This window comes from Lynx canadensis, chromosome C2 (genome assembly GCF_007474595.2).
Source record: "Lynx canadensis isolate LIC74 chromosome C2, mLynCan4.pri.v2, whole genome shotgun sequence".
Taxonomy (NCBI): domain Eukaryota; kingdom Metazoa; phylum Chordata; class Mammalia; order Carnivora; family Felidae; genus Lynx; species Lynx canadensis.
The window spans coordinates 154,542,757-154,570,583 of record NC_044311.2 but is presented as its reverse complement, the minus strand read 5'-3'; the positions used below and the strand labels follow the sequence as shown (position 1 = coordinate 154,570,583).

At 50.7% G+C, this 27,827-nt stretch overlaps 1 protein-coding gene across 3 annotated transcripts; it reads right to left on the bottom strand.

Annotated features, from left to right (window-relative positions):
* Window positions 1–22: 22 nt before the first annotated feature.
* LOC115523449 (interferon-induced GTP-binding protein Mx1) lies at window positions 23–27,534 on the bottom strand. Of its 3 annotated transcripts, none has more exons than XM_030329506.1 (15): window positions 27,492–27,534; window positions 24,174–24,253; window positions 22,924–23,038; window positions 18,488–18,680; window positions 17,286–17,423; window positions 15,279–15,433; window positions 14,520–14,658; window positions 13,745–13,943; window positions 12,260–12,338; window positions 10,616–10,738; window positions 10,102–10,243; window positions 6,257–6,415; window positions 5,277–5,353; window positions 3,616–3,864; window positions 23–352 (listed from the first exon to the last, which is right to left on the bottom strand). In XM_030329506.1, exons 3-15 carry the CDS (start codon window positions 23,020–23,022, stop codon window positions 122–124), a joined length of 1,983 nt encoding a protein of 660 aa, XP_030185366.1. In that variant the 5' UTR covers window positions 23,023–23,038; window positions 24,174–24,253; window positions 27,492–27,534; the 3' UTR covers window positions 23–121. The 3 variants fall into 3 exon arrangements, with proteins under 3 accessions (XP_030185366.1, XP_030185367.1, XP_030185368.1); XM_030329507.1 differs by having other exon boundaries at window positions 24,174–24,250; window positions 27,492–27,513; XM_030329508.1 differs by lacking the exons at window positions 24,174–24,253; window positions 27,492–27,534 and adding an exon at window positions 23,738–23,840.
* Between the last annotated feature and the right edge of the window lie 293 nt (window positions 27,535–27,827).

The window sequence follows — 27,827 nt, the reverse complement described above, 5'->3', positions numbered from 1 at the left end:
GGTCCCCCCAGGCTTCTGGGGCTGAGGGCGGGGCTGGGGGCGGGGCTCCCCCACGCGTCCGGGGGCTGGGGGCGGGGCTGGAGGCGGGTCCTGGAGATGCGGGCAGGACCGGGAGCTGGACTTAACCGGGGAACTTGGCCAGGCGGCGCCGAGCCTGGGCCAGCCGCGCGAGCCGCTCCTTCAGGAACTTCCTCTTGTCGCTGGTGTCGCTGCGCTCCTTCAGGAGCCAGCTGTAGGTCTCCTTGTCCTGCAGCAGCTGCAGCATATTCTTCTGCAGCCGCTGGCCGTACACTTGCAGGATGAAGTACTGGATGATCAGGGGGATGTGGCTGGAGATACGGTTGGCGGCCTCCTGGCAGGGAAGAAGAGTTCACGGAGGGTGAGGGGCTGACGTCAGCACGCCGGCGTCAGGAGGGGCCGGGCCTGGCAGGTGCGGGTGCCCGCCTGGGTCTCTGGGTCTCGAGCCCAGCAGCGGCCTCTGGGCCAGAGGGCAGCCTGACCCCGCCTCCCTGCCGGGGCCACTCGGGCACCTTGGGCTCGGCTCGAATGGGCTTAATAAAGGTACGTGGACTGAGTACAAAAACCCCGTTTTCGAATTAAACTTTGCTGAAAAGATGTTGCAATTTTTTTTTTTTTTAAATCAACGCTAAATATTCAGCAGGAAAGAGGCCGGGCCGCCCAAAGCCACAGGGCGGAGGGAGCACCTCTGCGGTCTCTGCGAGCCCGGTGCTAGTTTCAAGCCCCCCTTCACCCTCCCCATGCCCTGCCTGTTCCTAAAGAGCTCTTTCCTGACATAAGGCTGATCTCTCGGGAAGCCGATTCGTCCGGTGCCTCAGCAATACCACTGCCCATAAAACAGTGATAACATTAGCGCCCGGCCTCGTGAGACGGCTGAAAAGATTAAACGGACTGAAGGATAAAAAGTTTAAAAAGCTGCGGGGTGTGTTGGGGCACCTGGGCGGCTCAGTCGGTTAAACATCCGACCTCGGCTCAGGTCGTGGTTCGTGAGTTCGAGCCCCGCGTCGGGCTCTGTGCAGACAGCTGCAACCTGGAGCTGCTTCGGATTCTGTGTCTCCCTCTCTCTCTCTGCCCCTCCCATGCTCTCTCTCTCTCAAAATGAATAAATGTTAAAGAAAAAAAAAAAGAGGAGTGCCTAGGTGGCTCAGTTGGTTGGGCACCCAGCTCTTGATTTCGGCTCAGGTCACGATCTCAGTTTGTGGGATTGAGCCCCGCATCTGACTCTGCGCTGACAGCACAGAGCTTGCTTGGAATTCTCTCTCTCTCTCTCTCTCTCTCTTTCAAAATAAATACACAGAAAGAAAAATGTCATGTCATAAAGATGACAACTCTCCCGGTGCAGACTGATAAATGAATAGGATTGCGACAAGAATGCCCACAGCTCCTTTTTCATCACAGACAGAATAGGCTAATTCTAAAACTCCTAGCGAAACCCACGGAAGAAGAGGCAGGATAAATCTGCCTAACAAAGAAGCAGGGGCACAGACAGACACATGGCCGTGTTCACAGCGGCGTCATCCAGGGTGGCCCAAAGGGTGCCAGCAGCCCAGAGGCACACGGACAAGTGAATGAACATGCACAATGCGGTCTCTCCATACAAAGGAGTATGATGCTACTTTTAAGAGGAAGGGCAGGCTGACGCACGTTACGGCAAAGGTGAACCTTGAGGACCTGACGCTAAGCGAAGTCACCCAGGCGCGAAAGGACAGAGACTGCATGAGTCTACTTAGGTGAGCTCCCGGGAATCAGAAAGTCCACAGGATCAGAACGTAGAATGGGGGCGCCGGGGGGCCGGGGGAGGGGCTGGAGAGGTGCGTCTCATGGGGGGCAGGGCTCAGTTTGGGAAGGTGAAGAATCCCGGAGACGGAGGTGGGGACGGCTGCCCAACAGTGTGGACGGGCTTTGTGCCACCAAGCTGGGCACTTGAGGATGGTTAAGACGGTACATTTTATGTGATATGTATCTCAACACAATGCGGAAAAGAAAAAGGAAGAGAGCAGCATTACGGGAGCGGTTCTGGTTGCGCTAGACATTTAAACCTTGTATAAAAATCCGCTAACGCAAAACAAGGTATGTGAATGTAACCTTGTTGATGCTGACATATGAAAAGTAAACCAACAGAAAGAGAATCGGGTTTCTACTGGGCCTTGGTTTAAAGGCTTGCCGTTCCAAGAAGGTCTCTGTCCTCGGAGCCCGTTAGAAATGCAAAACCTTGGCCCCACCTCACACCTGCAATCCACATCTAACCTGCAACCAGATCCCAGGAGATCTGTGTGCATGGTCGGGTTCTAGAAACACTGCCTTACGACAGATGCTGGTGAGGACGCGGAGAAAGAGGAACCCTCTTGCACCGCTGGTGGGAATGCAAACTGGTGCAGCCACTCTGGGAAACAGTACGGAGGTTCCTCAAAACACTAAAAATAGATCTACCCTACGACCCAGCAATTGCACGACTAGGCATTTATGCAAGCGATACAGGTGTGCCGTTTCGAAGGGACACATGCACCCCTATGTTTATAGCAGCGCTATCGACAATAGCCAAAGGTTGGAAAGAGCCCAAATGTCCATCGATCGACGGACGAATGGATAAAGAAGATGTGGTATATTTACAGTGGAGTATTACTCGGAGATCAAAAGGAATGAAATCTTGGCATTTGCAACTACGTGGATGGAACTAGAGTGTGTTATGCTAAGCAAAAGAAGTCAGAGGAAAACATCATATGACTTCGCTCGTCTGTGGAACTTAAGATGCAAAACAGATGAACATAAGGGAAGGGAAGCAAAAATAAGATAAAGACAGAGACGGAGACAAACCCTAAGAGGCTCTTAAATACAGAGAATGAACAGAAGGTTGCTGGAGGGGTGTTGGGTAGGGGGATGGGCTAAATGGGCAAAGGGGCATCAAGGAGGACACTTGTTGGGATGAGCACTGGGTGTTACACGTAAGTGGTGAATCATTACATTCTACTCCTGAGATCGTTGTTACACGCTCTGTTAACTAACTTGGATTTAAATCTAAAAAGAAAAAAAAGAAAAAGAAACACTGCCATAAAGCATCCAAACAGTGACCTGGCGGAGATATCTGATAAGCCAAAAGATGACTATTGGCTTTATCTGTCCAGGTTTTGACCTGTCTCAACGGCTCTAGCACAGCTGTGCGTCCTTCCCCAGCGTGAATTAGACTGCTTTTTCACACGCTTGGAAATGTACAGTAGCCACGAAAGCGTGTGTCTCTGCGAGTGGCTCCTGCCATCGCGTCCCAACCCCGAGCCAAGGGCTCCACCCACGCTCAGCTCCCAGAGTATTCACAAGAACCCGGTGAGGAGATACCGCTGTACAGAGAAAAAAGCTGAGGCTCAGAGAGGTCAAGCAACTTGGCCAGGGCCACACAGCCCGTCAAAACCAGACGTGAGTGACTCCGAGCCTTAGCCTCGGCTCCTCCGCCCGAGGCTCGATGCTTCCACGGGGGCTCACGGAGGCCGGGCACACGGGGCTGGCTGACGGTCACCACACAGAGCCCCGGAGACTTAGAGAGAGGCATCCACAAGAAAAGGAAAGGGAACGAAAGCCGCCTTTCCGAGGCCCCTGCAGACTTACCTGGCGGTAGGCCAGCAGGTGCTCAAAGATTTCACACAAGGAGACGCTCCCTGAAGAAACTTCTTCAGAGATCGGACTGTTTGTTTTTTTATTCCTCTTCTCCTCCTCCGAAACCCTCTCCCTGACCCTCTGCAGCGCCCGCTGGTAGATCTGGTCCTGACAGTAGACAATCTGCTCCATTTGGAAGTGAAGTCGAATCGACTTCTCCGCTTCGTTTTCCAGTTCAAACTTAATGTCTTCGATTTTGGACTAGGGCAAAAGAGAAGCGGAACGAAGTTCGCTCAGAAACAAATCGCCGGGTCGAGGAAGGGGGTCCTCCCTGAAGCCCGCAGCCAACTGGCTCCTACTGGAACGCACCACAGCCTTGCGCACCCCACGCTGGCTTAGCTAGGACGGGGCTCCCTGCCCGGCGGGGTGTGAGGGGGCGGGCAGCGCGCCCAGACCCCGACCCCCCTGCCCCGAGCCTGGGGACCTGCACGGGCTCTGCTTGCGGGCCTCGTTTCTCACATTCTTTCTCTTTTGGGGGCTTTCCCGTCTCATCAGGGGTATCTATGCCCATCACAGAGATCACGGGGGTGAAACGGGGGCCAAATTGAAATCCATTCAATTCCGTAGGGTTCATGTTCCTGCAATTTACAGAAACTGGCTTCCAGAAGGTCGGGGAATAGATCTCTCGCACAGAAAGTATCTGCCCTCCCCAGAGCCCCCTGGGAGCCACCGACTGTGATGCATAAGGCCAGGTGCACCCCAGACATTTTCTTCCGTGTTCGTGACACCTTCCAAACAAGGTATTCTTAGTCGTATTTCGTGGATAAGGAGTCAGAGGGCCCGGGCAGCTTAAGTCGCAGGCCCCAAGACCCCAGCCTGCGACAGGCCAAGCCAGTGTTCCCAGCGGTGCTGGGTGCCAGGGACCGAGAGCGTGTGTCTCCCCAAATCCGTTAAGTTGAAAGCTTAATCCCCAAAGTGATGGCATTGGGGTGGGGGGTTGGGAGATCCAGCCCATGAGAGTGAAGTCCTTACGGATGACGCCAATGTCCTTATAAGAAGGGACACCAGAGTGCTCTCTCCCTCCCTCCCTCTGGCTCTCTCTCTCCCTGTCTTGGGAGGATACGACGGTCCTGGCAGCGATCACGCAAGCCAGGAATTGGGCCCTCGGCAGATGCCAGATACGCCACACTGATCTGGGATTTCGGGTGAGCGGCCCAGCGGTGCTCCGTTACAGCGGCCTGAGCTGACCACGCCGGGGGAGCCCCTGCTTCTGAGGGCAGACGCTTCGGGTCTCAGCTGCATGACGTGGGGGGGCCTCGCTTCCTCCTGACTCCTCACTCTCGGAAAATGCCAGGTGGATATGTGGCTTCCTCAGTGAGTTGCAGGGTTGGGGCCGTTTCCCTCAGACGAGGCCATTCTCCACGAACTCTGGCTCTCTTTTGTGTTTTAAATATTTATCTCCAGAGTCCGCCTCGCTTACTGCTTACTTACTGCTTCTTCCCCTGGATCACTGGTGATGCCACTAATAAAGTTCGCCACTGAGCCTGATTCTCTGCGTCTCTGCATACGCAACAAAGTTGGGATGGTCTTCATCCAAGAAATCTGTTTTCTAGCATCAGGCTGACTTTTTTTTTTTTTTTTTTTTTGGTTAAATCGCATGTGGTCAGTGTTACCTTGGTTGTTCTGTAGAGGTTGAAAAATTCATCAAAGTTTCCTTTCGAAATATTTGCAAAGGCAAGCTGGACCATATCTGAGGAAAGGAAAACAAGATTCGTTCAAAATCATAGATGGCTGGGGCGCCTGGGTGGCTCCGTCGGTGGAGCGTCCGACTTCGGCTCACGTCATGACCTCGCGGTCTGTGAGTTCGAGCCCCGCGTCGGGCTCTGGGCTGCCGGCTCGGAGCCTGGCGCCTGCTTCGGTTTCTGGGTCTCCCTCTCTCTCTGCCCCTCCCCCGCTTGCACTCTGTCTCTCCCTCAAAATGAATACACGTTAGGGGAAAAAAGAAGGATTCAAATAAATAGAGTATTTTGAGACTGTGGAATAATCATCTCAGCTGCAGAGCCGACCAGAGGTGTGGACGATGAGAAAGGTGTATTTTGTGTGTGCCCCTGGTTCCTGACACCCAGCTCCTAAATCCCTTAGAAACTCCCGGGTGACAGGAGCATCTCTTGTTCTAAGAAGGTGACTCCTGGTGGGCCCCGGACTGCTTCAGGGTGAGGGCTGGTCACCAGAAAGATCGAGCCTGGATTAGAAGCCTGGAACTTTCAGCCCCACCCCCACCCCCCCACCCCCATCCCACCTCGCTGCCTCTGAGGAGGAGAAGATTGAGTTAATAAGTGATTATGTCTTTGTGATCATCGATTCCACCTTATTAAAATCCCCTAAACAACAGGGATCAGAGAGCTCCCAGGCTGGTGAACACACCCACGTGCCCAGAGGGTGGTGCCCCCCGCCCCCGACTCCACGAGACAGAAGCACGTGCCCCAGGACCCCCCCTCCCCCAGGCCTCATCCTCTATACTTCCCTTCACGCCCTTTATAATAACCTGGAAAGGGGAAGTACATCCTTTAAAATAAACGGGTAGCGTTGGTTTTGATCCAAGCCTTTCCCGGGCCTGGAAATAAAACGCCGAAAAGCCAAATCAAGAACTCACCGGTTACCGTGCGCAGCATGTCGACAGCTGGCTCCTCCAGCTCTCTGATTTGCTGTTTGATAATAATCTCAAACGTCTTGTAATTGACAAATCCCGGCAGCTCTCTGCCCCGATACCGATTTTCAAATTTCTCAATTTCTTTATATATCGCTTTGTACCCTGGAAAAGAACGGTGCTGAATTATTTTACGAAAACAACCCTGCGGGCTTTTCTTTTTCATTTCCTAATTTATTTTGAGATAGAGAAAAAACACGAGTCGGGGGCAGAGAGAATCCCAAGCAGGCCCCGCACTCTCAGCACAGAGCCTGACGCGGGGCTCGAACCCACATACCACGAGATCGCGACCTGAGCCGAAGTCGGACGCTTCACCGACGGAGCCACCCAGGCGCCCCACAGGTTTTTCGAAACACAATACCGTTCTGGACTTTCTGAAAACACAGAGCCGCATGGAAAAAAAAAAATTCAAATCGGATTTATCGACGGAAAACAATTCAGGGATAGCAATAAAAAAACAGATCTCAAGATCATTTTCCTTAGTCGTGTCAAGATGGCAAGTACGGAGCCAGGGTATAATGCCAGAGGGCAGGGAACGCAGAAGGCAAGAAAACTGTATCGTATAAAAAATAAAAATGACCACGAATGCCATCCAGAATCAGCGACACATCACAGAGCATGAGTACAAAGTGTTTGTAATCAGCTTGGGATAGCAGACTAGCCAAGCCCGTAAGACCACATTCACGGGATCTGGTATCAGTGTTCGCTATATAAAACACTTTGTTGTTTCTTTATACTTTTGGAATTCTTTTTCTTCTCAACAAACTGGACTGTGGAGGACACTGGGGGGTGGAAATTCAGGAAGGCCCTAAGAACTAACCAGGAGGGGCACCTGGATGGCTCCGTCAGTTAAGCATCCAACTTTGCCTTAGGTCATGATCTCACGGTTCATGAGTTTGAACCCCTCGTTGGGCTCTGTGCTGACAGCTGAGAGCCTGGAACCTGCTTTGGATTCTGTGTCTCCCCCTCTCTCTGCCCCTCCCCCGCTTGCACTCTGTCTCTCTCTTTCTCTCTCTCAAAAATAAATAAACATTTTTTAAAAATTAAAAAAAAAAAAAAAAGAACTAACCAGGAATCAGGGTCTAGGTATCCTCTTTTGGTTGGGAGATATTTTCTCGTAGGAATTTTGTACAAACTGAGATAAAATTCACATGCTATAAAATTCACCCTCGTGGGGCACCCGGGTGGCTCAGTTGGTTGGGCATCCGACTCTTGGTTTAGGCTCAGGTCAGGATCTCATGGTTCATGAGATCGAGTCCCACGTTGGGCTCTGTGCTGACAGCATGGAGACTGCTTAGGATTCTCTCTCTCCCTGTCTCTCTGCCCCTCCCTTGCTCACGCATTCTCTCTCTCTCAAAATAGATATATATATATATACTTAAAAAAAATTTTTTTTTAATTCAACCTAGTCAGGGCACCTGGGTGGCTCAGTCGGTTAAGCACCTGACTTCGGCTCAGGTCATGATCTCACGGTTCGTGGGTTCGAGCCCCGCATCGGGCTCTGTAATGACAGCTCAGAGCCTGGAGCCTGCTTCAGACTCTGCCCCTCCCCTGCTCTCTCTCAAAAATAAAACATTAAATTCAACCTAGTCAAGCATAGAGCTCAGTGATTTGTTAGTACATTAACAAAATTGTGCAACCGTCCCCAGTAGCTTATTCTCAAACACTTCCATCGCCCCAAGGAACCCTGCGCCCTATCAGGACTCCCTCCCCATTTCCCTCCCCCTGCCCAGCCCCCGGAAACCACTCCTCTACTCTCTATTTCTAGGGACACGCCTGTCCCGGACATTTCATATCAATTGTACCAAAACACATGTGGCTTTCTGTGTCTCGCTTCCTTCACTCAGCAAAGTGTCTTCAAGGTTCGTCCATGTTGCAGCATGTTTCGTCCTTCATGCTTTTCCATGGCTGAACATTTTCTATCATCTGCTGTCACAGGCTGAATTGTATCTCTCCAAAATTGGTATGTTAAAGTCCTAACCCCTAGCACCTAGGAAATGTGACTGTGTCCGGAGACGGGACCTCTGAAGAGGCGATCGCACTGAAATGAGGTCATTGGGGTGGACTGAACTCCAATCTGACTGGTGTCCTTATAGGAAGAAAGCAGGACACAGAGCCGCGCAGGAAAGACCATGGAGGACACACGGAGAAGGTGATGTCTACGTGCCAAGGAGAGAGGGCTCCGGAGAATCGAAACATGCTGGCACCTTGATCTTGGATTTCCAGCCTCCAGAATTGTAAGAAAGTAAGTTTCTGTCGTTTAAGACGCACAGTCTGTTGTGCTCTGTTGGGACGGCCCTAGCAGACCAATACACGGGTACGTTAACATACCAGCCACCCTAGTGCGTGTGAGATGGGGTCTCCCGTGGCTTTGGTTTGCATTTCTCTGACGGCTAATGACGCTGAGCGCCTACTCGTGAGCCCAGAAGCCATTTGTGTGTCTTCTCTTTAGAGAAATGTCTATTCTCATCCTTCGTCCACTTTAACTTGGATTATTTGGCTTTTTGTTGTTGAGCTGTAAGAGTTCTTTGTATATTCTGGGCACTGGACCCTTGTCAGATGCGTGACTTGCATTTTCTCCAGTTCTGTGCGTGGGGGTGGCACCCTTTGACCCACACACGTTGTTTATTCTGATGAAGTCCCCCTTGTCTGTTACTTCTCTTGTCGCCTGTGATGTCGTGTCCTATGCAAACACCGCCTCTTCATCCAAGGCCACGAAGGTTAGAATCCAGGTTTTCTTCTAAGAGTTTTATAGTTTCAGTGCTCACAGGTTGGTTTCTGATCATTTTGAGTTTATCTCTGTACAGGGGGTGAGTTAGGGGTCCAAATGCATTTTCTTGCATGTGGGAACCCAGTGACGTGCAACTGATAACTTGTTGGAAGGAATTTAGCATCTTAAAATGAGAGCTATTTTCTCATGGGCCGCATGCTGTAATAAGCTTGCTGAACCATGCACGAGGGGGGTTGCGGGAAGCGAAGGACTGTTGTCTTCCGCAGCACGGTCAGCAGCTTGGGAGTGGCGCAGAGATGGCAAGTGGCAAGTGACCGCCCCAGTCTTCCACCAGGGAACACTGTCATTTATCTCGTCCTGCCCTCCATGCCCTCTGCCAACGAACAGACGACTGAAAGGCGTGGCCATCGAATTATGTCAACAATGGCACGATGTATCCTCTCACGTTCATCACTCAAAGCCAAGGACAGCGGCCAGTCGGAACCTCCAGTCAGCTCAAGGTACATTATGGAACCCGCCACCAAGCTGCCCGAGTAGAAGCAAAGTCACTTAAAATTCCCCTCAGCTGCTGCCGCTTTATCACTGGCCAGTATATGATTGACCTCAAGCATCTTGAAATATTAAAAAAATTAACTTCAGGTCACACTCTCTACCTTTTTCGGACTCTTGAGAATTTGGTGGTGTAGCGATGGTGTCCAGGCTGTGTTTCGTTTCCCCTGCGTCGCTGCTGCAGCTGCAAAATCCACTGAGATACACACGGGCTTCAAGGCCACGGCCAGCTGACCACGAAGAGCATGAGGCAGTGGCGGGCGCCATGTTGACCCGCTACTGTTGCGGGAGGGCTGATTCTGGTCGAAGCCCTGGCGGACTTGGGCGGATTCCTCTGCGTGTTCTCTCTAGGCGTCCTCCGAAGTCTGCAGCAGGCGCTGGCTGGCCTGAGTTCAGTGACGTGGGGCGGAGCAAAGGCGGCCCCCACACACCCCTCCTCCGGCCCTCCTCGCCATCTGTACCGCCCGCCTTGACCCACCTCGCCAGGCCTACGGTGGTGCCTGGCACTCACCTTTCTGGAACTTCTTTTCAATCACGGTGCTCCACTTGTGGAATTCATGTCTGATTTTGGTGAACAGCCGACTCTCACCCTCCCCCACAGACTCCTCCCCTTGTATTAAAGAGGTGATGTCATGATTAAACGCATTGATTTTCTGTTAAGAAGGAAAACGTACGTATAAGCGGAGATGTTCCACATACAAGTGGGGTGGTCTGGAGGCCGTGTGTAGGCTGAGGGTGGGCAAGTGACTCCTCACCACGTGACAGGGGTACCAGACCCTCCCACACCCCCAACCGCCCTTGGGGTCTCGGGTGAGCATGCGTGATAAGCAATCCATATGGCAAATGGTCGTATGGCAAATGGTCACTGCCCATTGTCCCTCCGCCCTGGCCCCTCTTTGGTGTTAAATGGGCACAGTGAGCCTGGGTCAGCTTTCGGGGAGTGAGAGAAAAATGCATGAGGCACACGATCCCTTTCTGGACAATGATGTGTGAATCTCCGACTCGATGCTACGGGCAATACTCACATCTATCAGAAAAAACATTTTTTCGTGTTCGTCTTCTGGTACATCTGAGCCATACTTTTGTAATTCCTCTGTTATTTTCTCATGATTCTCCTTTATTTGATTCTCTAACAGGGGCAGAGATTTCTGAGGAAAACAGAAAAGAATGCAAAGCCATAAATACGGACAGGGAAGGAGCTGGAGCCCCCAGGCCACCTGCACGGTACACCTGACCTCCTGGCTTCCTCTAGAGCGAAGGTGGAGAGGGAGGGACATTAGCGGGCACTGACTCCACCCAGGCCTCCCCACATTCCCACTCCTGGGGGGAGGGGGGGCAGTCTCAGGGACACGCCAAGGTGGCCACTCTGCACGGTTCCTGCATCCTGTCCAAGCAACGCCAGGAAGAGCTCCTTCTACGATCTGCAGGGACATTAGAAAGGGCCACCTGTCTTGTGGGCTCTGAAAAAGCAGCAGTTGGGACAATTTGAGATTCAACAACTTTTGTGAACAGATTTAAAGTTTTCAGGGACTTCTGTCTCTGACGACACGGTGGATGGCGCATGCTAGCGCCCTCTTCCACCGCAAACATCAAAAAATGCTGGCTGGCACATCGAAAGCATCCCTTGAAGTGTATCCATGAGCTGGCAGGTACTCAGAGGCACAGACAGGTGACACGGGTGCCCAGGGGCGGACGGGGAGAGCGGGAGTATAGCCAGATTTGGCCTCGCAGGGCATTTGTAGGAAAGAAAAATTGAGGTGACGTTTCAGAGCCTCACTTGGTGCTGGGGCAACGAATAAATCCCGGTGGGCTTGCTCGAGGCAGGGACTCTAACGAGCCAACGTCTTCTTACTCTACAAAGCTGGGACCCCAAAGAGCTAGGAACAACCGTGCCCTCTGTCCCCATTCCTGGGGACTGAACTCGGTGCTGAGCGGAAGGACATAAAATCTCTGCCGAAAATCTGTAACCGCAAGCCAGCCCTCAAACAGGTCTGCTGCCCAAATTCATACTCCCTGAGGGGTCCCCCAGGCCTCGAGCTGAGAATCTAAAATGATTCAGGCTGGAGGCTGCACCTCCCTGGAGAAACCGATTCTGAACCTGGGCTTCCATGAATACCCACAGATCAAGTTCCAGAAAGGATAGGCCCAGGGTCGAAACCCTAGCCCAGGTCATTGTGGGTGACGGCTACCAGGACCCAGTGCACCTGACACTGGATTCCTCGAGCGCTGCGTACAACAGAAATATGTGCAAAGGAAACCTTTTTAAGGGACCGCACAGGTGAAAGAGAAAGGGATTCTGTCCAGACAAACTTGAAAAAGAACCACGGAGAGATTTAAAATATGAAATCTATGACCATGACCATCGTCAAGCCATTGCCATAGCGGCTGGCAACGAGAAAGGAACAGGTTCGTGCAGGGCGCATGAGATTTTAGGCCAAGCGGACGTAGTCTATCAGGTCCCGCCCAACATGTGGTGCCGCAGTCACACACCGTCCGGGAGCTTGCTCGAGGATCCCAAGCTGTGCCCCAGACCCGCCGAACCTGAGCCTGCACCTTAACGAGATCCCCGGGGAGATGTGTGTGCGCGCGGACGGTGAGCGAGCCCGCGCGGGTTGGCTCTGGGTTTGTGGGACTCGAGTCAGAGAACGGACGGCTCTACATGTGCTTACGCAGATGTGCATGATGAGTTCAGTGGTCAGTCTGTCCGCCAGACAGGGCACGGTGGCCCTTCCTTCCTCCAGGAGAACCCTGCGGACGGAGAAGAGAACACGACATGCACAACCATGCTGGTGTGGCCAGAAAACGCAAGCCGGCTTTCTGCTGCAGGGAAAGGCAAAGCTAGTCCAGTTATTCCCAGGCGGATGGAGCGCCCTGCCGCGGGTACCCAACAGATGTGCAGAATTGCCCTGCGCGGAACGAGGGCAGGGTCTTCATTATTTCGGACACTTCAAAAATGGCATAGAGTTGGAGAGAATTGTACACCTCAAGCTCATATAACACTGTATGTCAGCTGACCGGGACTAAAATAAAAAGCTTTCTTTAAGAAATGGTATAGAGGGATCCCTTCCAGCTGAGACATTAAATATGGCTCACGACATTTGGAACGCCTGGGTGGCTCAGCCGGTCAAGCGTCCCACTTCGGCTCAGGTCATGATCTCACGGTTCGTGGGTTCGAGCCCCGCGTCGGGCTCTGTGCTGACAGCTCCTTCGGATTCTGTGTCCCCCTCTCTCTCTGCCCCTCCCCTGCTCACACTGTGTCTCTCTCTCTCTCAAAAATAAATAAACATTTAAAAACATTTTTTTAAATATGTCTCATGACATCTGACTACAGAACTGGTCTTTATAAAGATACGCTTGGTCACCTATGGATATGTTTTCATAACACACACACCCTTCTTCACGTAGGTAATATGCACATAAGTCTACGTAATGCACGTCGGCATAGGATTTCACAAAAATACCCCGACACGTACCTACGTAGGTGTATGGATGACATTGAACTATGGGACACACCCTTCCCCAAGACAAGAACCTAAACCATGGGCTGCTTGGAGGAAGGAAGGCCTATCCTCGCTCTATCCAAATCTGCGTTCGCCGAGTTATTATAGATTCTTTATAGTTTAAAGAACTTTTTAGGATAAAGGGCATGCCTGTTTGTGAAAGTACACTCACAGCTAGGCTCTGGTCTCCACATCTGTCTATTTTTAAAAATTGTGGTAAAAGGTACATAACATAAAATTTACAGTTTCCCCCAGTGCCCCTGACTGATAGATAATCAAACTGATGTGGCCCGCGATCGGAAAGGCCACATTTATCATATAGCAAATGTATGTCTCTGGGTCAATTTCTGAGCTTTCTAATTATTTTTCTATTCTGAGGTATTTATGTTTTCTTCCGGTACTTGTGTTTCTATTTAATTTATTTTCAATTATCGTAGCCAGTTCCCTCCCTATCTGGTCGTGGAGGTCTATTTTCTGCTGTACTATGTCAGTTCCTCTTTTGTTCTCCCGGGCAAATCCCACGGGCATTGTCAAGGTATAGACACACTCACACACCCACTGCGAACGTCTGCTTTTGGGCGGCAGCCATGTTCCCCAGGAGAAATGGAGGGCCTACGTTTTGGTTTGCCCTTTGCGGAAACACGGCCCGGGTACCTGAAATGTGGGTGGTCCTCAAAGAAGACTCTCTCTTTCTCCAGAGCCTCGGCCAGGCTCAGCTGGTCCTGGATGTCCTGCTGGCCCCGGCACTTGACGACCATGTAGCCCTTCTTCAGGTGACAGACGAGGTTTTGTGCCACGTCGACCACCTTGTCTTCGGTGCCTCTGTCCACCAGGTCAGGCTTTGTCAAGATGCCTGCAAGCCGGAGACTTTCCATCAGAGAACGCTCACAGTTACCTCTCAGCCTTGCTCGTGGGGACACGACGGCACCCCCAACCCCCAAGTCCACGGTTTGAGGTGGAGCCCCTGGCCAGTGACAGAACTACAGCTCAGGCCCCAGGAAGACGGCATGCCCCTCCAGGCAGGTGTGGGGGGCTTGCTTCACCCAGGGCTTGGCCCTCATGCCAGAGAGACAGCAGCCTGTGACAGCCATTTAATTTCCCTTCTACCCAGTCGAAGAGTTCATGCTCTATTGCGATGACTCTCCACCTCCCCAGTGAGGCACACTGGGCTGTCAGCCCAGAGCCCGACGCGGGGCTCGAACCCACGGACCGCGAGATCGTGACCTGAGCCGAAGTCGGACGCTCAACCGACTGAGCCGCCCAGGCGTCCGACTAGCATTTCTAAACATTCTCCAGTTACTTCTGGTGCAGATGGGGCTTGGCCCACGCTTGGGGAAACACGGGTCCGGCCGAGACCAGAGGCATCATTTGCTGAGCCCACGGCCAAGTAAAGCCCTCCTATGGTTTCTAGGTTCTTCCCTCTTCTTACCTATGGTCCTGTCTCCATCGGGGTCCACCTCCTGAGCCATGCTCAGTGCCTCTGTGGTGGCGATGTCCACATTGCAAGGGACCACCACCAGGTTGATTGTCTCCTGCTTAACGATGTACTTCCTGATGAGTTGCTTGGTCTGTGAGAAAATGAAGGCGTATGAGGGCAGGGACAGGTCCCGACCTTGCCCTTGCTTTGGGACCTCCAAGTCCCAGGGGTATCTCCCCGAAAGAAACAAGCCTGCAGCATTTCTCAAGCCAGAGTTACAAGAAACCAAGTCTCCCGTGGCAGAAATGGAGCTCTGGGGTCTGGGGAAAACCGCCAGACCTTAGCTCATTAACTATCTCCCAGGATTCCACAGAGGACAACCGCAGGGAAAGAGAAGATGCCACAAAGTGCATGACGCTGCCCCAGATCTTAAATCTCTTGGGTAACATTTGCCAACGTGAAAATGCCATCATATCTGTTGCTAATGCTTTCTCTCCCCACATAAAACCCCTTCCTGTACACGCCAGCTTAGATACACCACGAAATGTAACTCTAACCAAAAATGGGTCCCCGTATAAAACCGAAACACTGTAAAATGGATTTCCAGTTCTGCCTCCTTGCCTCGCGCTCCCCAGAACATCTCCATCTGACTTGGTGGAGGCCACGGAGCCCACCCCTTCACACCTCCTGATAGCCACCCTCCCAACTCAGCCCGGAACTCGCTGTTGTCCAGGGCACGGCCCCGGTCCCCCCCCCAGACCGAGGTTGTACCTGGCGTCCGATGTCGGCCGGCTGATTGCCCACAGCCACCCTGGTGATGCCAGGGAGGTCTATCAGGGTCAGATCTGGGACATGAGGGGAGCTGATCTCCAGGTTGATTAGCTCATGACTGATCCCCAGTCCTTCCCCAGCGATGGCATTCTGGGCTAGGGAAGGGGGAAACGAGAAAACCCGAATAGAGCATACAGTACAAGCATCTCCCTATAGCAAATCCTCCGAAAGCACCTTCTACCTGCCGTGCTTGGATAAGGCGTATCTGGAGCAGATTCGCTTTTCCGGGGCTAAAAGGAAACCCAAAGGACAACTCAGGGTTCTCCCTGCCAGTGGCCAGAACTGTTTGTGGAGAGAGCAAGAGAAACATCTCTAAAGATGCACCTGCACCAGGCCAGAGCGGGGCCGACCTGAGCTCTTCCTGGCATAGCGCCTAAATCCTTCCCCTGACGTCACTAGGAGATTAACAACAAAGCAAAATGAAAGCAAATAAAAACACAGGGGCACGCTGGGGCAGGATTTGGGAAATGATGGAGGGGAACGTGCTAGTTTTGAGCAAAACGAGCCCTGGCATTGACATCCTATCAAGGGACCTCATTTGGCTCCTGCCTCCGTAACGATGACAATTTCAAGATCTAAATTTATTTATCGGCATTCCCTTCCGTCACTGCACGCACGCTCCTCTCCAGGGCGACCTTCTCCCAACCGGAGAGTCTGTCCCTCGACCTCAGGCTTGCCCGTGGCTGACAGGACATCACAGAATGGACTCCAGTAGAGACTGAGACCTTGCGCCTGGGGGATCCTCCTCCCTTCCTGCCAGGAACCCGTCCGCCACCACGCAAAAAGCCAAGCCTGGCCTCCTGGAGGAGGATGGCCACCTCATGGGGAGAAGGCCTGGTCTTTCCAGCCCAGGGCCTGGGTATGTGACCGAGGCCATCCTCGACAGCTGGCCCCAGCCAAGCCAGGTGGAGGGAAAGAACTGCCCGGCTGATCACCGAATCTCGAGAAACCAATGCTTCCAAGCCACTGGGCTTTGAGATAGCGTTGTTACACAGGAAGGGCAAGGGGTACACACAGCGGTTTTGAGTGTTCTGCCCCTGGAGCCAATCTAAGCCCAGCAATCACACAATGATGTTCTGACTGTAAAAGCATCCTTCAACTTTTGTAAAACAGTCTATAAATGCAACGTAGTGCTTCTATCTTTTTTTTTAATACAATTTATTGTCAGATTGGTTTCCATGCAACACCCGGTGCCCATCCCAAGTGGCTGCTACCTTCTTAAGAGCCAAGCTCATTCTTTGCCACTTCTGCTCCCCAAATGACTGAGACTAGGCTGTGACACACTAGGAAGAAGCGAAGGTCCACGTGGCAGAGATTATCTATCCGCCTTGCTCACTCTCAGCCGCAGCCAACCCTGCCACTACTTGTCCTTATGTCCTCCGCGTGTTATCTCTCCTTTCGGATGCTTCATGGGGACAGGGTGATCTCTGTCTCTGTGGCTGGCATTCACTGAGACGCACCGTAGGTCAACCCGAGCTGGGATTATGCAAACACATGCAGAGGAAAAGGCCTATGAGATGCTTCCAGAGAGCGTTCGGGGATGGTCCAGGATGCCTTTTATGAGGCTAACGGAGAAAGGGGTTCCCTGGCCCCACACCCAATTCTTCTTCCATCAGATCTGTGGAGTGGGGAAGCCTTTGAATAAGGGACAGATACTCCTTGTTTAAATTTTAAAGTCCACATTACTCTCCGATGCTTATTTACGTACTAAGCAAGTAATTGCTGAGGTCAGATTCTGTCCAAAGCGCTGGTCTTACTGAGGGTAAAAGAAGAGAAGACACAAGGGAGCCGGGGCCTGATGCAGATGAGGGCCGGAGGGAGGCCCCCAGGAGAACAGGACAGGCCCAGAAAGGGAAGAGGGGGACAGTGACAGAGGGACCCCTTCCTCCCTCACCCAGGTGGCCAGATGTCCAAACAGGTGATAGTGAACAAATGTGGGGCACTTACCTGTATTGATTGCCTCCTCCACCTCCGAAGGGTCTGAAATCTCCGTCTCAAAGTCCTGGTAGCTGACTTTGCCTCTCCATTCATCCTCATTCATGAGCTTCTTCAGCTTCAGCACCAGAGGACACCTTGTGACAATACCTGGAGGCCACGTCCACATCAGTCCTGCACTCTGCTCTCAAGAGTCCTAGACGGTGGCCTGAGATCAATGCTGCGCAAACTTTTCTATAATCATCTGGGCAGGCTGCTAAAAGCGCCTGGTCCCCTTGTCTGACACTCGGATGCATTAGGTCTGGGGTGGCCTTAGAAATATGCATTTTGAGTATGCATTCCAGGTAATTTTTTGCTCACTAATGCTTGAGAGCCACCACTTTCGGCTTCTCGCTTCATGTTTTGCCATCAGCTCGGGTGGCGCACTCTCGTAGGAAACCCCCAGACTCTGGTAAATGTCCTCCGCTATCCCCCAGGATACACCCATACCATCAGGAACACATACTGCCCTCACCAGGCCCCCTGACCATGTCCCCCTGCTGTAAACTTCCAGACCCCACCCTCTCCTACATCTGACCTGTACTTCAAGGCCCATCTCAGGTCTGCCCTCTCTCCCCTGGAGCCCCACCGATCCCTTGACCTTGGCGCTCAAATAGCACCACTAATCAGAGCACCAATCTTTACCTCCCATTTGGAAGGTCACCTCTTGAGAAGGGGCTCAGGAAAGACACCCACATGCACGTGGTTCTGGGCTGGGGTGCAAGTACATATACTCAGACCTGCCATAATGCACAGGTTATACACAACCCACACAAAAATGTGCAACAAGAGAGTGCCATGAACTGACTCACGTCCCCCTCCCAATTCATGTGTTAGAGCCTCAGCCCCCAGTGTGACCACTGGGGCCACTCCTTAAAGGGGTAATTAAGGGTAAATGAGGTCAGAAGAGTGGGCCCCAAGGTGACTGGCATCCATACAAAAAAGGGAAGAGACGCCAGACGTGTGTGTGCACAGAGAAAAGGCCATCTGAGGACACAAGGAGATGGTCATCTGCACAAGGAGAAAGGCCTCGGGAGAAACCAACCATGCCAACACCTTGGTCTTGGACTTCCAGCCCCCAGAACTGTGAGAAATAAGTCTCTGTTTCAGCCACCCAGTCTGTGGCATTTTGTTATGGCTGCCTGAACTGATTAAAACAGAGAGCAAGTTCTTACCGCTGCCTCTGGGAAGGGCGACCCCTGACAGGGCCTCCAGCACTGAGCTCTTGCCCGAGCTCTGGTCTCCGATGACAGCGATGGCAGGCAGGGCCAGGTCCTGCTCCACGCCCAGGGCACGAAGGGAGTCGATGAGGTCAATGCAGGGGCGCACTTTCTCCTCGTACTGGCTACATAGGTTCTTCTTGAGTCCCTGAAGAAAGCAGAATCAAAGAATTCTGTCATGGCCTGCGGGTCATGTTCCATCAGAGACAGACAACTTCAATCAACCTATCATAATAGGTGAGAAGAGATCCCAAAAGAGAGTGGGAAAGGAACACAAAGAACTATTTAAAGAAATGATAGGTAAAAATTCCCCACACTTGAAAACAATTAACTCAAAGACCCAAGAAGCTCAATGAACCCCAAACATAAGGTACATAAACTACATCAAGGCAGATTATAGTCAAATAGCTCAAAACCCGCGACAGAGAGAAAATGTTTCAAGCAGCCAGAGAACACGTTACACATTGAGGAGCAAAGATGAAATTTATAGAAGATTTCTCATCAGAAACAATACAAATAAGAAGGTAGTGTAATAGCCTTCTTAAAATACTGGAGGGAAAAAAAAATCCATCATCCTAGAATTCTATACCTCGCCAAAATACCTTTTTTAAAAATGAAGGCAAATGAAGTTTTTTTCAGACATAAAAAAGTGAATGAATTCATCACCAGCATTGGCACTACAAGAAATGTTAAAGAAGTCCTTCTGCCAGAAGGAAAATGATTCTGAATGAAAATCTGAATCCACACAAAGGAATCTACACCAGAAATGGTAACTACTACATTTTTTAAAAGTAACTTACATATCCTTAAAAGATATATGACTGAACAAAAATAACAATATATTGTGGGGCTTATAAGTCAAATTAAAATTCATGACAGAATCAACATGAATGCTAGGAGGAGACAAATGGAAGCATACATTTGTAAGGTTCTTATTTAAATATTAAGTTATAGGGGCGCCTGGGTGGCTCAGTCAGTTAAGCGTCCGACTTTGGCTCAGGTCACGATCTCACAGTCTGTGAGTTCGAGCCCCGCGTTGGGCTCTGTCCTGACAGCTTAGAGCCTGGAGCCTACTTTGGATTCTGTGTTTCCCTCTCTCTCTGCCCCTCCCCTGCTCATGCTCTGTCTCTCTCTGTCTCAAAAATAAATTTAAAAAAATTTAAAAAAATTTAAATATTAAGTTATTTACTATCACTTCAAGTTAGACTTGACAAGTTAAATATGTAAAATATAAACCCTAAAATAGGCACAGTTAGAAAATCAACAAAGGAAATAAAATAGAATCATCAAAAATGTAGTTGTTTAATTCAAAAGAAGGTAGAAAAAGAGGAAAGGGGAAATAAAGGACAAGGAAAATAGAAAATAAATAGCAAAATGATCTTCTCAAACTTCATTAACAACCACAATAAATATAAACGGTCTAAAACATTTTTAGAACAAACTGACTTTGAAAAAGAAGAACAAAGTTGGAGGGCTAACATTACTGATTTCAATATTTATTAAAAAGCTGCAGTAAGCAAAGCAATGTGATACTGGTATAAAATTGAGAAAGAGATCAAAGGAACAGAATATATGTTCCAAAAATAAACTGACATTACGTATGGACAACTGATTTTGACAAAAGTGCAAGGGCAATGCAGTGGAAGGATAAAGCTTTTCAACAAATGGTGCTGGAACAACTGGGCATATATATACCCACCAAAATAACCTTGTATCTATATTTCACACCACACTAAAAAAGTAACTCACAACAGATCATAGACCTAAATGCAAAACCTAACACTACAGAACTTCTAGAAGAAAACAGGAGAAAAATCTTTATGGCTGTGAGTTAGGCAATGTTTTCTTAGATATGGCCCCCAAAGCACAGTTCATAAAAGAACCAACTGATAAATTGGACTTCATCAACATTGAAAACATCTGGTCTCTAAAAAAGACTAAGAGAAGGAAAACAAGCCACAGTCTGGGAGAAAATGTTCACAAAACATATATTTGACAAAGGATTTGTACCCAGCATACATAAAGAACTGCCAAGAAATTCCTTGACAATAAGAAAACAAACAACCTGATTAAGAAGAGACTAAGAGAATATGCTTTATAATATACATAAGTTTTACTAGGTAGTTCCTTTATCTCGTGGTGAGAAGCTATTTATATTTTCTGCCAGGTCAGCTTTTGTTGTTGGGGGCTGTCCTGTGCATTGCAGGAGATTCAGCAGAATCCCTGGCCTCTATTCATTATTCACTCTGAGTTGTGACCATCAAAATGTCTCCAGACATTGCCACATGTTCCAAGGGGCAAAAGTGCCTCTGGTTGAGAATCACTGCCTTACAAAGTACATGAGTACAAGAGTTTGTATACAGGGAATGCTGGCAGATTTCTGCAAGGACCTCCTTGACCAAATGCTAGCGAGCCCTCTTTGACCACCTTGAGCCCTCTTCTCCACTTGGCTTCTCCTGGGCTGCTGAGCCCAGACTTAGCGAAGAATCCTTCTTAGCAAAGAATCCCCTCACCTTTGAAAGCTAATCAAGCTCTTTCTCCCAGTCCCCTTGATGATAACCTGTTCTTAGTCATTCTTTCTCCTCTCCCTCACCCTTCCTGCTGGCTGTAAATCCCCACCTGTCCTCCCGTACCACCTTGACCTCAGTCTCTCTCCCTTGTGGCATTAGGCTGGAATAAAATCCTCTTGGCCATTTTTTTTTAACAAGCATCTGCTGCCAGTTTTTTCTATAACAAACTTCAGAAAGGTGTGGAGCACAGCTCCACAGGGAAAGCCCCATGGTGGTCGTACCAGAAACCTGGCTACACCTTTGTACCCACCAGCCTCTGTCTCAGCCTTCCTCATGGTTCTTCTTTGTTTTCATTTCTTTAGATCACCTATTCCCAAGAGTTTATAAAACATGAATAATAGTACCAACCACCTGAATTAAGAAAACACATAATCCCAGTCCATAAGACACTCCACGCACCCTTCCCCATCACCTTCCTGCTGTTACCCCTTCTCCCCACCGAGGGTCTCTCCATCCTGAGGCTCGTGAGAACCACATTCTTGTTCTTCTTCGCGGATTTACCACCTACCCATCTTTCCCTAAGCAATACATTGCTTCTTGTTGCCTGAATTGGAACTTTGTATAAGTGGGGCCATACCATACATTTCTTCTATGACTCAGTTCTTTGTTTTGCCACTGTTTTTTAGATCTTGATGCTTTGATGCCCACTTCTAAGCAGAATTCTGCTGCATGAGCATACCGCTATTGACACATTCGTCCACGGCTCACAGGCACTTGTGTTGATTCTGGGTTTTGTTATCATAAACAACGCCATTATGAACATGGCTCTCAGAGGGCACCTGCAAGTTTGCATAGTGGTTTAGCACAAATAGAATCGCCTGGAAGCACTATTCGAACACAGATGTGGGCCCTACCCCTGGAGTTCCTAGTTCATCAGGTCTGGGGGGAGGTGGATGTGTGGGCTAATCATTTACAGGTCAAACTTCCCAGGCCTTGCTGAGGATGCTGGTCTGGGGACCACACGTTGAAAACCAAGGTCTGTACCTAGAAACGGAATTTCTGGATTATAAGACAGCACCGTTCAGCATGACTGGAAAAGGCCAAGCTACAGCCAAGCAGGTGGGTATGAACGGTATGAGTTCTTACTGCCCCATACACTGCCGGTTACAGTCAGGCAAGAAACACAGTTATATTGGGGACCTTCTTATTTTTCTGTGTGCTTCAATGTGGCTTTTAGTATTGTTTAATATTGTTTAGCATTTATTATGAAAATGGAGTCAACTTGAAAGAGGCTGATGATCCATGACTTTAAGACACACGACAGCAGTAAAGGGACCTCTCTCTCAACAGTCACAGAAGGCAAATACTGTTGTCATTCCCATGTTAGAGATGGAGAACCCAACTTGTACACCAGGGAGGAAGAGCCATCTTAGAAACAAGACCACACAGCTGGAAGTGTTTGCATTGGGATAAAATTCAGATCAGACTGATTTCAGAGGCCGAGTTTGGTTCCCATCAAAAATACGTTCTGGATTCTGGGGAAAAAACGATGCCGCATGGCTTGCCGGTGAGGGAATGGAACCATGTGGTGGGTATGGGATAGCACGGTGGCCCTTGGGCCCAGAGCGAGGCCAGTTCCTACAGGAGCCGGACAACACCCCGCCCGGCTTCCCAGGCTGAAACTGCACCCCAACCAACCAGTGTCAGCTATGGCGAAACATCTATACTACACTTGGTGGCCAGATGGGCCCCAGAGGGACGAGTAGGGGATCACATCAGCAACCGCGGCAGGAGAGATCGAGAAGCAGTCATCCCGGGTCAGGAGCATCGCCGTCTACAAGGACAGCCCTCAAACACGGCTATTTTCAGGCGGCAACTTACCATTTCCTGATTTTTCTCTGTCTTATCCGCAAGTCCATTTAGTAACAGATGATCGGATACAGGATCTGAGTCAGTGATCTTTCCTTTAGAATTAACCATCTCTGCCCTTGATCAGCTTAAAATCAAGCACATCGGGATTAACACAATTCAGAAGCCAGGTTCATTCAGTCACAGAATCACCACTAGATACACTGGGACACACTGTGGGCTCCTTAACTCTTTAGGGACTGAAACGAAACAAGGAGCCAAATGATGGATGGAGGCAGCTTAGCCGTCTTCAGGAATGGGCTCCCAGACCCCAAAAGAGTCTTTAAAACTAGGTATTTCCTATTACAATTTTAGGTTCAACGGCAAAAATTTTTTCACCATCAATTGGAACAGTGGCAAAGAACAAAATTTCCGTGAATTTTTAAAATTCACATGTAAAAGGAAACTTATTATAGAACCATTCCCAATGTTGCTGTGGGAATCTCAATATAATGGAACTTTGATACCTAAGCTTATAGTTGAAAAGAAAATGCCTAAACTTTAAGTTCTTTTACTCTGTTCGTTTTGCTCCCGGCTTCATATTTTTATTCCATTTCCCCCCATATGAGTGTATCTTAATGACCTTCACTTTTTTCTATTTTTGCCAGTTTGATGGGTTTGATGGATCGACATCCATCACTGTGTACGTTCAAGGCGTACAGCATGAAGGTCTGAGGTACACATTTTGTGAAATGATCACCACGATGGCTTTGGCTAACATCCACCTTCTCATATGGATATGATATCATTTTATTTTGAAAGAAGCTAATCGTCCACTTCACCATACTTGTCTGTATCCCTCCAGATCCGTACATATATGTCTGAAATTCATTTTTCAGAATTTCTGGGGGCGCCTGGGTGGCTCAGTCGGTTGAGCGTCTGACTTCGGCTCAGGTCATGATCTCGCGGTCTGTGAGTTCGAGCCCCGCGTCGGGCTCTGTGCTGACAGCTCAGAGCCTGGAGCCTGTTTCGGATTCTGTGTCTCCCTCTCTCTCTGCCCCTCCCCTGCTCATGCGCGCGCGCGCGCGCTCTCTCTCTCTCTCTGTCAAAAATAAATAAGCATAAAAACATTTTTTTAATAAAGTAAAATAAAATAAAAAAATTTCTGGGACCCCATGCCTCTAAATAGTAAATTTTACACATCTAATCATCTTGGGTAAAAGTAAGCGGGAATTTTTCTATGACTTGAAACAAATTATGAGAAATGTAAACCGCCTACTTACCTCCAACACACCTTCCTTTTCCCTTGACGATGCAACGTTGACTAGTTGGATAGAAACACGGAGCTCTTCTCCCACGCCTCCTTGAAATCACACAAAACTTACAAATTAGGCCAAAACCCAGGTGAATGTATGTGACGACTCATCAAGGTAAGGTCCCATTGTTAAGAACGATGCACAGAGGCCTCACGATGAAGCAAGCTCATGGTTCTCAGAACCCTTTTGGTAAATCTTGAGTATTTTAATTCTAAGAGAGACCGATAAGGCACAGAGCCTTACTGTTAATTTACTGCCTGAATCAACGATATTTTCTGATGTTCTCTGTGCTTCTTTTACAGGACCCTCCCCCAAGAGCTACGCGATCTTCCTTTAATATTGGGGCAGTTGAAAGGGACAGGTTAAAAAAAAAAAAGGGAGGCGCGCTTGGGTGGCTCAGTCAGTTAAGTGTCCGACTTTGGCTCAGGTCACGATCTCTCGGTCTGTGGGTTTGAGCCCCATGTCAGGCTCTGTGCTGACAGCTCAGAGCCCGGAGTCTGCTTCACATTCTGTGTCTCCCCTCTCTCTGCCCCCTCCCCCACTTGTGCTCTGTCTCTCTCTGTTTCTTAAAAATAAATAAATGTTAAAAAAAAAACTAAAAAGAAAAAAAGGGGAGAAATGTATTCCTTTTATCGTAAAGTGGGAGAAAGGTGATTTGGAAGGCAATCAATTAGAAAGAGTATGACAATCTGGAAATGTATTTCCTAACCTCCCCCCGACCAACCATGCCTTTGGAGATGCTTTGTGCGCTCAGGGAGTCCCAGACTGGGGCCCCACATTGAAGACCACAGCTGCCTCAGTTGGCCTTAGTGCACCCAGTCAGGTGGCATCATTGGTCCCCAGGGCCTACAGCCCCATGACCACGGGTTCAAATTCCGTCAACACAGGATTGTGTGAATACATTCCCCTCCTCTGTTTGCTTCATATAATGACATCCCTTGGACACAAAATCTTATCTGTGCATCTTAAATGTCTGTACCTTTCATAGATGATCTTTGAAGATCAGTTTGGAGTTCAGGGGCAGGACAATCTCAGGAATTAAAGCCCGTTTCTTACTTATGAGTTACACTCAGCACCCGGCCGTCAAACCGAACTGAATGCAGTCGCCAGTGGTGGCCATGGTGGGGTCATGCTCTCAGCCCGCGTCTGCTCCTAAAAGGTCTAACCCACGCTGTGTGTTTAAGACAAGACTGTGGGCTGCCCTCTGAGGTAGGCACATCACCCGGAACCCCTCTCCACTTTCATCTTCCTCCCCCCACCCCTGCCAGTGGTCAGGATGGGCTCTTCCCTCACTGCCAAGGTTGGGGCAAGGGATAGAGAAACTGCCCAGGGCGGGTCTGTGGACACTCAGGCCCCCCCCCACCCCGTTCTTGGACGAGGCTGTCTGGCTGCCCCTGCACTTTGGATTTCAGAGGGTGGCTTCCAGACCCGGACCCTATCCACCAGCGGCATCCCTGGAGAGTCTCTGCAGCAGAGGGTGGGGGCACCATCCAAGGGCGGTCCCGTGGGTCGCTATCCTTGTGGGAAAGCTTCCTCCAGCCCAGACCTCACAGAGGTCTCCCAACCCCTATTAAGAACCACCCACCTGTTGCGTCCTGCTGAACCCCTGATCGAGGAAGTCTGCCACCTGCCCAACACAATTGAGTCCAGTTTTTAAAATAATCCCCGTAGGACTTACACTCACTTTTTCTCTTGGGAGTCTTCCGCCTTGCAAAAACCCACTGACATTTAAATTTTTATGGTGGAAGGGGAGAACATTCTGCTCTTTAGACCTAATGCTCTCTACCAAACCACCCGGAGGGAGCCCAGTACCGGGAGGTGGGGAGAGGGAAGCCAAGAAGGAAATGGAGGGGCAGGGGGCATCCTGTCCACATGACAGGGGTTCCCGGCCAGCAGCTCTGTTCCAAAGTGGAAAAATGACACGGCTAGACATTCGAGGAGCTGTTTGGGACTGACCGCTAGGGGTTAGCATCACTTGATCCTGCTTCTGACAACCACCTGATTTAAATTTGACCAAATGATTCCAAGGGCCCCCACATGCACAGCTCGGGCGGTCACGCGGGGTGGAGTGCAGGTGTCTCCGAGCCTGGCTCCCTCCATCAGCCCCCCAGGACGGTCTTAACTCCCTCAAAACTAGCCTGTCCCCTGCTCAGTCCCACCCCGCTGCGCTAGCAGCGGAGAAGCGGGTCCCTGGGCAGCCCCCCATTCCCTGGGGCGGGGGGTACGTTGGGCGGGGCACTTCCCCAGATGCCGGCCCCTCCCTCCTTCCTACCCGGCTGCTCGGCTACTCAGGACGCCCCCTAGCGGGGACCCTCCACCCTAGCCTCCCTGAATTCTGCAGGATAGTGTAGACCCCCCTGGTCTGCGCGCTCCCACGGTGGACTTGTCTGGTTTCCACTCCCCAGCAATGTGAAAACCAGTAAAATAACTAAAGTAGTGGGGAGGCCAGAAGGCGGAGGCTGTACCATTTCTCCTCAATCATAGGAAGAATTGTCAGTAACAGACCCCGACGGGAGACAATCATCAATTATAGCCCCCCCCCCCCCCCACGGGGACAGGTGGGTACGTCATCTCCTACGGGAAACCGCCACCCCTGCCACTCAGCCGCCAAGAACCTGCCATCGCCATGACCTCTTGCATTTCTCCAGTGGACTAGGTTCAAAACAACCCTCCCCAAGCCCCTTCCAGAAAGCACTGTCCCTGTCCTTTGTTTGTTGGACTTGCCTATGGTTTTGCCATGGCTTGCGCGTCCCGGATTCCAGATCGCTGCTATTCCTGAAGAAGCCCACGTTTGCTGATCAAAGAACACACTGTTTTATTTTTAAGGTCGATAGCAGGAAATATAAACTGATACAAGCCATGGGCCACCTTCGGGGTGGGCTTGGAGGGCGCCCAGCCCTGAACGTGAAACTTTCTCAGTGCACACCCCTGGGAGACCCCCTTGGGAGACTGGCCCCCCGGGAGACCCCCTTGGCCCCCCTCCCCTCCACCGGCCCACCTCCTCAAGCAGAAAAGTCCTCGAGGTGCGGGGGGGGGGGGGCTGTTTCTGATAAGTCATCCAGGAGTCTTAGCAGCCTGTTGGTCAGAAGCAGCATCAAGCGGCCTCTGAGCCCAGCCAGTATTTCCATCATCATCGTCACTGTCACCATCACCATCATCACCGTCCTCACTGTGACCAGCTTCTGCTCCCCCATGCCTCCAGAGAGCTTGTCTCCGCACCCAGCCCTCCCACCCCAGCCCCCCAGCTTGCAAGAAGGTGCTGCTACCCAGGAACGCGACCCTCACCTGTCCCCGCGCAGCAGCCGCCGCCGCCGCCGCCGCCGCCGCCGCCGCCCGGCTTTTATGCAGCGCCCGCTCCGCCCCCTCGCTCTCGTCGCCCCGCCTCCGAGGAGAAACGAAACTCAGGGGATGCGAGGGAGCTAGACCCGCCTGGTGCAGGAAGGAAACCGAACCCATCACCCCCCACCGCCTCTCCCCACTCCCCCCACCGCCGCCCTGTGCCTGTCGGCCGCCTCAACTTCTCCCGGGGCTCCGCGCGCCCAGCCCCATCCCAGGCCCGCGCGCTCGTGTCTCTGCAAGCTGGGAGGAAATGCAGATTCTGGGGCCCAGACCTGCTGACCC